Source organism: Notolepis coatsorum (assembly GCF_963971535.1).
Source record: "Notolepis coatsorum genome assembly, chromosome: 18".
NCBI classification, from domain to species: domain Eukaryota; kingdom Metazoa; phylum Chordata; class Actinopteri; order Aulopiformes; family Paralepididae; genus Notolepis; species Notolepis coatsorum.
In genome coordinates this window covers 15,609,405-15,619,476 of record NC_140182.1, presented here as the reverse complement: position 1 = coordinate 15,619,476, position 10,072 = coordinate 15,609,405, and the positions used below count along the sequence as shown (strand labels likewise).

Here is a 10,072-nt window from a genome sequence, read left to right as displayed (position 1 = left end):
CAGCTTTTTCAAGTAGCGGAGGAGGGATGGATGGGGTTTGTCTCATCATGCATCATTTCAAAACCAGCCATGGCGTGAATCGGGACTGCGAGAGAGAGAGAGAGAGCGAGACGAGAGAGGGAAATAAGTTACCCCGCGGACTTTATTGGTATATTCTCTGTGGAGACTGGGATATCATGTGTTTTAAACATGGATTACATGCTTTTGCTTTGGGTTTGGATATGCTCTTTATTGTTTGTGCACGCTCCGTGTGGTGTTGGATGCTTTGATCTCCACGTCTCGGACACGTTGCATTCGGGATTCATCCTGGCCAACGTGTCTCTCGGAGGACCCGGCTGGATGTATACCGTAGACCGGACTTTAACTCCCAGGTACGTGCGCCGCTTCATTGACATCGGCGCGGAAGACGGGCTTGTGCACATCTCGGGGAAATTGGACTGTGCCCGTTTGCCCAGTAGGAACCCCGTCCCCCTTTACGTGCAACTCCGATCGGTCCCCTCCTCCTCGGATCATTTCATTTTGATACACTTCAGTACTTTTCTGCACGGGCAGAATTGTTTCATCAAGTACAAGAGAAAGCGCGTCGATAAATCCCAACATGACATTTACATGAACGTTCACTCCAAACTTGTGCCATCCCCTTGCCTCTCCGCGGGTGTCTTACTCATCAACATTTATAAACATTTGCCACGCTTCATCATCCACAATGCGCACGGGTTCCATTCATCTTGTGAAGGCGGGGGACAGAAAATCACTTTTAAAAACGACAGCCGTTTTACTACTCGGTGTCTTCGGTCCGACGTGCGAGGCGAGCTGGATGTGGTCTGCAAGGTGCAGAGTTCACGGACGCCCGCCACAGTAGTGCGCCTGAAACTGCGCCCCGCCACATCTCCACCTCAGCTCAGTCATCATGGGAGTTTTACGGGTATGGATTCAATGCCCTTTAATTTGTGGTCCAAAAGGAACAGGAGGGCGGTGATGAACACGGCTCCCCAGTTTCAGCTGCCCAACTATCAAGTGTCTGTCCCGGAGAATGAACCGACGGGGACGCGAGTCATTACGCTCAAAGCACTGGATTCTGACGATGGAGCCGCCGGCAGAGTTAGATACGACATGGAAGCTCTATTCGACAGCAGATCCAACGATTACTTTCAAATTGACCTGGAGACTGGCAGCATCACAACCTTGCAGCCTTTGGACAGGGAGGTCAAGGACACTCACGTCTTCAAAGTGATCGCCACAGATGAGGGCAAACCCAAGAGGTCGGCCACCGCTTATCTCACCATCACCATCAGTGACACCAACGACCACAGCCCCGTGTTTGAGCAGACAGAGTACAGGGTTAGCATCAGGGAAAACGTAGAGGTGGGTTTCGAGGTGCTGACCATCAGGGCCACGGACGGGGACGCTCCCTCCAACGCTAACATGGTATACAAGATCGTCAACTACGAGGGAGACAACGCCGGCTTTGAAATCGACCCCAGGAATGGACAGGTCAGGATCAGAGTGAGGCCGGACAGAGAGACCTTGTCCAAGTATCAGCTGATCGTCGAGGCCAACGACCAAGGTAAAGAGCCGGGCCCGCGCAGCGCCACCGCCACAGTGCACATCTCCGTCGAGGACGAGAACGACAACTACCCTCAGTTCGGCGAGAAAAGGTACGTAGTGCAAGTGCTAGAGAGTGTACCGGTGAGCACCCAGGTCGTTCAGGTGAAAGCCACGGACAGGGATGCGGGTAACAACGCAAAGGTGCACTACAGCATTATCAGTGGTAACGTCAAGGGTCAGTTCTACATCCACTCCCCCACGGGAGTCATCGACGTTATCAACCCGCTCGATTATGAGACCAACAGGGAGTATAATTTGCGCATAAAAGCTCAGGACGGGGGCAGGCCACCTCTGATCAATGGCACCGGCTTGGTGGTCGTCCAAGTCGTGGATATCAACGACAACGCCCCCATGTTTGTCAGTACGCCGTTCCAAGCCACGGTGCTGGAGAACGTGGCCGTGGGTTACTCCGTGATCCACATTCAGGCTATCGACGCCGATTCCGGGGACAACGCTCACCTGGAGTACAGACTCACCGACACGGCCCCGGGCTTTCCCTTCACCATCAACAACAGCACGGGTTGGATTACGGTCTGCATGGAGCTGGACAGGGAGACGACGGAGTTTTACACCTTCGGAGTCGAAGCGGTGGACCACGGGCTTCCCGCCATGTCGTCCTCCGCCAGCGTCAGCGTGACCGTCCTCGACGTGAACGACAACGTCCCCACGTTCACTCAGAAGCTGTATAACCTAAAGATCAACGAGGACGCGGCCGTGGGAACCAGCGTGTTGACGCTTACCGCCATCGACCGGGACGCCAACAGCGTTGTGACCTATCAGATATCCAGTGGCAACACTAGGAACCGGTTCTCCATCACCAGTCAGAGCGCCGGCGGGCTGATCACCCTGGCGCTGCCGCTGGACTACAAACAGGAGCGTCAGTACGTTCTGACGGTAACCGCCTCGGACGGCACGCGCCAGGACACGGCTCAGGTCTACATTAACATCACCGACGCCAACACCCACCGGCCAGTGTTCCAGAGCGCCAACTACCAGGTGATGATCAGCGAGGACCGTCCCGTTGGCTCCACCGTTGTGGTCATCATTGCCACCGATGAGGACACGGGAGAGAACGCGCGCATCAGCTACGTCATGGAGGACAACGTGCCCCAGTTCAAGATCAACCCGGACACGGGTGCCATAACCACGCAGATAGAGATCGACTATGAGGATCAAGCCTCCTATACGCTAGCTATCATCGCCCGTGATAACGGCATCCCTCAGAAGTCGGACACCACGTACGTCGAGATCATCGTGCTGGACGCTAATGATAATGCACCTCAGTTTCTCAGAGACTTATACCAGGGGACCGTTTTTGAAGATGCACCGGTCTACACCAGCGTCCTCCAGATCTCCGCGTCCGACCGGGACTCCGGTTCCAACGGCAGACTCATCTTCACCTTTCAAGGTGGAGACGACGGAGAGGGGGACTTCATCATAGAGCCTTACTCTGGCATTATTAGAACAGCCAGGAAGTTGGACAGGGAGAATGTGCCGGTGTACAACCTCAAGGCCTTTGCTGTGGACAAGGGCGTCCCACCACTCAAAGCAGTGGTGGACATCCAGGTGTCCATCTTGGACATCAATGATAACGCACCTGTGTTTGAGAAGGACGAGATGTACGTCTATGTGGTCGAGAACAGTGCCGTGGGTTCCATTGTGGCTCGTATCACTGCTACGGATCCCGACGAGGGGACCAACGCGCAAATCCTGTTCCAGATAGTCGAGGGAAATGTCCCCGAAGTCTTCCAGTTGGATATCTTCAACGGGGATCTCGTCGCCCTCGCAGACCTGGATTACGAATCCAAAAGGGAATACACGATCATCGTCCAGGCGACCTCCGCTCCGTTAGTGAGCAGGGCCGTCATTCACATCCACCTGTTGGATGTAAACGACAACGACCCGGTCCTGCGGGACTTTGAGATCATCTTCAACAACTACATCACCAACAGGTCCAGCAGCTTTCCCTCGGGCGTGATCGGAAGGGTTCCGGCTCACGACCCCGATGTTTCTGATAAGCTCCATTACAGTTTTGTGGAGGGCAATGAGCTGAGTCTGCTGATCCTAAACCAAGACACCGGTGAGCTCAAACTCAGCACAGACCTGGACAGCAACAGGCCCCTGGAAGCAACAATGAAGATAACAGTCACTGGTAAGACCCTCATTTACTTATTTGACATTTTACTTGGATCACGTGACCATGATAAATGGGTAGTAATTCATGATGTTACTAGCTGTCTCATTTGCTGTGGTCGACTACTATCTCACCTCCATGGACCCTCAAACTAATTGTTGAGCTTTAAAACATTTTTATGGCTTGCTCTTGTCTCCTCGTTGAAAGCAAGTCTCACTTGAATTTAGCAGGTCTCGTAAAGCGCATGCCTTTGAAAACCGGCCACGATTGATGGCTACTACACAGGCCCAAATTACCACATTGCCCATCGGTGCTTACTGGTTAACCATTACCAGATCTATTGTCCGTGTCCATCATCATGGTTGCCATGACAGTAATGGCTCCCTTTGCCCCCTCTGAAGTGAAGTGCTTGCCCTCTTCTTTCTGTTGCCCTTGTGAAAATGAAAAGGGGACACAGCATGATCTGAATGAGACCAACGCCTCTCCACTCCTGAGCTCCATGCTTTATTCTTCAGAGCTATTGGTGGAAGCAATCAAAGGTAGAATCTCTCACACAGCGACCTCTTCTAGGCAAAAGAGCCCCGCTTGGTGTTGCACTCTCTTGGGTTGCTGTTGCTGGCCACACCCCAGGCTCTGCCAAGATGGTTCTATATAGATATTATATTATAGCTATATAGTGGTGGGGGGAAATATCGATTCAGTATAGTATCGCGATACTTTGCGTGGCGATACTGTATCGATACAAGGACGCCAAGTATCGATATATATATATATATTTTCTTTTATTAAAAAAAACGTTTTTTTTGTATAAGGAAGTGGCATTGTTCATTTCAATACCTGTAATAGTACAGTAGTCCACACACGCACACATGTGCGTTCAGTTAAGTTGGAATATGACTGTAATACAAACAGTTCAGTTTGTCAGGTGCAACCACCACAGATTATAGTGTTGACATCTGTCTGCTTGAGAAAATACCATGTTCTGCAATAAAAATGATTGAAGTGAGATGAACAGACTGAACTTTATTTTATTAGATAAAACATGTTGACAAAGTTTTACTTTGCAGTTGAAAAAAGGTAATAAATCGCAATATATCGCAATATTAATATCGCAATACTCAGCATATCGCTATATAATATATTTAGTATCGCAATACTATCGTATCGTGACTCAAGTATCGTGATAGTATCGTATTGTGAGACCTCTGGTGATTCCCACCCCTAGTATTATACAGAGCCTCAGGTGTGGCCAGCAACTGCTCCCATATTCCCATTCAACTCCAACCCACACAAAATGTTAGTGTTGAGTGCTGTACCAAGAAGGGCTATTTTGCCTAGAGGTCCTTGTTTGAGACCATTACAGATTTTTACCTTTAAAGAGTTCCTTTTTGTGGTGATTTAATTTCACCTTGATGTTAGTGAGGACGCCAGTTGTCTGTTTGAATTGAGGTAAAGCAGGGGTAGGTTGATATGTCGAGGTCCTGGGAAGTATGATGTCTTTATATTTTGACAGGCAAGTCAAACGCACTCATGATTAGACAAGCAATGAGTTGGATCAAAACTGACAAGACACTTGTAACCTGAAAATCCAGGAAAATATTTGAAAATATATCAACCAGATGTTCATTTTAGACCTACATAGTAGTCACACTTACAAAAACATTGCCCCGGGCGGCCGAGCCCTCTCCTTATATCTTCGTTATGAAAGAGTGATTGATTAGTCTGTGTCAGAGAGAAATTCCCCATAAATCATGATTTCTTGTTGCTTTAACACACACTACAGTCAACTTTGAAACGTGCACCAACTTGCTAATACCTGGTTTAATCTTAGAGCCAGGGAGCAGTTTGGGAATCTGTATATCAATCTATCTCAGTCATTAGCAGCAAGTATTCATGATAATACTGTAGTTGTCTTTCTCTCTCTCTCTCTCTCTCTCTCTCTCTCTCTCTCTCTCTCTCTCTCTCTCTCTCTCTCTCTCTCTCTCTCTCTCTCTCACACACACACTAACTGTCTCCTCTCTTCCTATCTTTCACATGTCTTTCTTATCATTTGAAATCTGGGCAGACAGTGGCTCGGGAGATAGAGCAGTCGTCTGGTAATCCAGAGGTTCCCCATTTGATTCCCGCTCCTCCCGGGCAGCGTGTCGAAGTGTCCTTGAGCAAGACACTTAACCTCTAATGGCTCCCGATGAGCAGGTTGGCACCTTGCGTGGTTGCCTCCGCCGTCTGTGTGTGAATGTGCGAGTGAATGGGTAAAATGTGAGGAACAAATTGTAAAGTGCTTTGGGTAAAATCAGACCAGGCTGCAGAAACAAATGAGTGGGGGGGCATAAAATGTTCTTGGGGGGGCACAATGGTTTTTCAACACAGGTTCCCTTTTATATGTTTCAGCTGGGACAACGGCGCTGTGGCTTGCTTGGCACTGCCCACGGTGCTGAACTAAACAGCAGAGAGGCAATTGAAAAATCTAATTTCTCTCTATCTTAAGAACATTCACTTATACAAAAACAGACTGAACGGATATATATATAACAGACCTGCTGGGGCAGCGGACTGAGAGCAGGGGACACAAACAGGCTGGATAAGATGGTCAGGAAGGCCAGTAGCGTGGTTGGGGTGGAGCTGGACTCTAGCGAGGGTGGCGGAGAGGAGGAACCTTGCTAAGCTCCAGGCCATCAGGGAAAACCCCTCCCACCCACTATACACAGACTTGGCTGACAGGAGGAGCATGTTATAGGCTCACACTACCTAAATGCAGCACTGAACGGCACAGGAAGTCCTTCATTCAGACAGCCATCAGACTATACAATGCAACACTGTGCCTCACTGCATCACTGAGCACAGAGTGGCAGTTACCATCTTCCTGGACTCTTACTTTTTAAACAGCACTGTGCAATATTACACCTACTGTAGACTTCAGTATATTTTTACTGTATTTATTTACTGTATCTTTTATTCTATTTTTATTCTATTTCATTTTATTCTATTCTTAGGCCATTTGTTTTGTTATTCTTATTCGTGGCTTGTTCTGTCTAAATGTTTAATGTTGAGTGATTTGCAATGTCAAATTTCCCTCAGGATAATACATTTCTATTCTATTCTATATCTTTGAAAAGTCTCCATTTATTCAACACTTCTGAATTCACTGACAAATTGAACTGAACTGACAAAAATAAGGTGCATAAAAAAGCAAACAAAATTCCTCCACAGTCTACTCACCATCATTAGTAGAGCGGCAAGCGGCGTTTGGGGACAGAATGAAATCCTCTTAAAACACTGCCCCTCCACTCATTCCTGAACTTTTTTGTTAAGTCCTTCTCAAATGCCAACTGAATTAAATTGGCCTTGCGTCGATGAAGCATACTAAGGCGATGTTCTGTAAAGACGTTCTTGAGGGTAGAAAACTAATTCTCACAGAGTGCCGTGCTAGCTTCAGTAGTAGTGTTGTTGTTGACATCAGTGCCCACTAGGGCTGTCCCCGACTAAGGATTTGGATAGTTGACTTTGATTGAAAAAAAAAAAAAAAAAAAAAATTTACCAGGGTGGGCACAGCTGACTCAGTGGGCGGGCCCGGCCCCCTAATGCCCGCCCATGGCGCCGGGTCTGGGTAAAATAGCACCATTTACCATTTAAATCTGCCTTACTGAAACTTTAACGTCAGTCCACACTGTCATGTCGTCTGCTACCTATCATTCCATCAACTTCTGCACTTCCCCGGTCTTTGCCTGAGTGCTGGGCACAGCCTCTCTCGCTCTCTAGCCATGAGATTTTAATTAGCAGGTCTACACTATGACCAGAACAGTTGGCGGGCCTTAGAGTCTGTCTTCAACGGCGCTGCATTATTAGACCCAATGCCACTCTTTATTCAATTTGCGGGAATTACCAGCCTCACCACGGTCATGTTGCTTTGAACACTGTAATCTAACGCGAAACAAACGCCTTCCCCTCATACTGTGGGTTTACGAGGAGGCTGGAGGGCAAATAGTGCTCTTTCGTGAGTTCACATTGTGCTTAGTGGTAGACACAGCGGAACCTAAAGCGCGTTTGTTTTGCATTTTGCATCGAGGAGGAAACATTAAGCAATCTAATGAACATCTAGAAATAGAAATATTGTCATCTGACAAAGTTGAGTAATTGCTTTCCTCAGGTTTGCTGCTTGCATCAAGTAAACCTACATAGTTCGTCTCGGTTCGTTCCGCCACCGAACCCTCGCTAGAGGAGCGTGGTCAGGATTTCACTTGTCTTTGGAGAGCCTGCCAACCTCTCAGGGATAGATTAAAAACCAATAAAATCTCACACCAGTCGTGTTTAATCTTGCGATGAGTTTTGGGGGGGAAATATGCAAAGGGTGGCTGCACCTCATGCATGGGAAAACTTCTATGATAAGATATGATATTCCTTTATTGATCTCCTTGGGGGAAATTCAGGTATTCCTTTATTGATCCCCTTGGGGGAAATTCAGGTATTATGTATTATTATTATGTTATGTACAACACTGCTTAGAGAGAAGCCGGTGCTTTAATCAAACGTATGCAGTTATGCTATTGAGGGGAAAGAAACCCAGCATAATTAGCTTGAACTACTTGACAATGCAGTATGTTTACAAAACATAACGTTTTGAAATTGAAATTAAAATTGAACATTTTAAGATTTAATTTGACAAATGGCACAAATGAAATAAAAGTGAATGTTCACACAACTACTGTACATCAATGGCTGAATGAATGAATGAATGAATGAATGAATAAATGAAAACTTTATTTAACAGATTGCAGAATGGGTACAATACAGTACGGCTCAATACACACAATTGTTAAGGGATGCAGACCAGAGAAAGACGTTTGTCTTGTTTACATCAGGGTCCCCCATTTTCAATTCATATTGACATTTATGACATACTCAACATACATGACATTTATGAATGAATGAAAACTTTATTAACAGATTGCAGAATGGGTACAGTACAGTACAGCTCAATACATACAATTGTTAAGGGGATGCAGACCAGAGAAAGACTTTCGTCTTGTTTACATCAGGGTCCCCCATTTTCAATTCATCGTAACATGACATACATGACATACAGATAGACAGTACTGCTACATCTATACATTTATGACATACCAGATTTGCAATTACAGTACTGTTTGTGATACAAAAAGAGTCCAGAAAGAAAAGAGTATATACATTAGGCGTAGAAACTGTACATTGGATTGGGTAGGTGGGGGTGGGGGGGGACTGTACATTGGAGGTGGTTGGGTGGGTGGGGGGGGGGGGGGGGTTGGGTAGGAGTGGGGGGGGACACTGTACAACTGTACAAACAACACTGTACATTGGATTATTGACAAGACCATACTTGGTAATTTACTGTACATTGGAGGGGGTTGTGTTCGGACATTTACAGGGGCCAGTTTCGAGTTCAGTCTCCCTTAGGTGTTTTTTGAGAGTGTTTTTGAAAGTGGGTAGTGATTCACATTCCTTTACAGCTTTGGGTAGGGCGTTCCACATTGATGTGGCATAATTGCGAAACGTGTTTAGTCCCTTGTTTCAGCCGAATCTGGGTTTAACATGATTTGTGGAGCTCCCTCTGGTGTTGTGATCGTGGTATTCACTGACCTTTGGGAAGTATTTTGTCATGTACATGGGTACCTTGGTCGCGTAGTGTATCTTGTAGACCAGGCCCATTGCAAGTTGCTGTACTCTGTCGTCTACTCTAAGCCATCCTAGGTTGTCAAAGTGGGCAGGGGTGAGGTGGGTTCTAGGAGTAAGGTCAAGCAGTAGTCTGACCAGTTTGTTTTGAGATGTTTGTAATTTTGTTTTTAGCGCCTTTGAGGTGCTTTGGTACCATGAGGTGCAAGCATAGTCGTAGTACCCTTGAATGAGTGCTCCTGCTAGAGTCTTCAGGGTATTCTTGTTTACCAGAGAGGAGATCCGGTACAAGAATCGAGTTCGTTGGTTGACTTTTTTTATTACATTGGATGCCATTTTGTCACAGGAAAGATTTGCCTCTAGGATGGAACCCAGGTAGGTAATATCTTCTTTCCTTGTGACAATATTGTCACCCACTGTAACTGCGAAGCCGTCGGCCTTGCTGAGTTTGTTATTTGAACCGAAGAGAATGGACTCTGTTTTGCCCATGTGTAATGATAGTTTGTTATCAGCAAGCCAGGTGCAGATTTTGCCTAGTTCTGAGCTGAGGGTTTTTTCAACCTGTAACTTGTTCTTGTCAGAGACCAGCAGGGCTGAGTCGTCCGCAAACAGGAACAAGTTGCAGTCACAAGCTGACGACATGTCATTTGCATAAATTAGGAACAGTAGCGGACCTAGTATGCT

The 10,072-nt window shown here is 46.9% G+C and overlaps 1 protein-coding gene across 1 annotated transcript in view; it reads left to right on the top strand.

The window, feature by feature from the left end:
• Positions 1–189: 189 nt before the first annotated feature.
• Positions 190–10,072, top strand: part of LOC311244845 (cadherin EGF LAG seven-pass G-type receptor 1-like) — a gene marked incomplete at its 5' end in the record, with an annotated part of 142,700 nt that continues 132,817 nt past the window's right edge. The window contains 1 exon segment of the mRNA XM_084334527.1: positions 190–3,760. Within this exon segment, the coding sequence (XP_084190653.1) occupies positions 190–3,760 (3,571 nt within the window).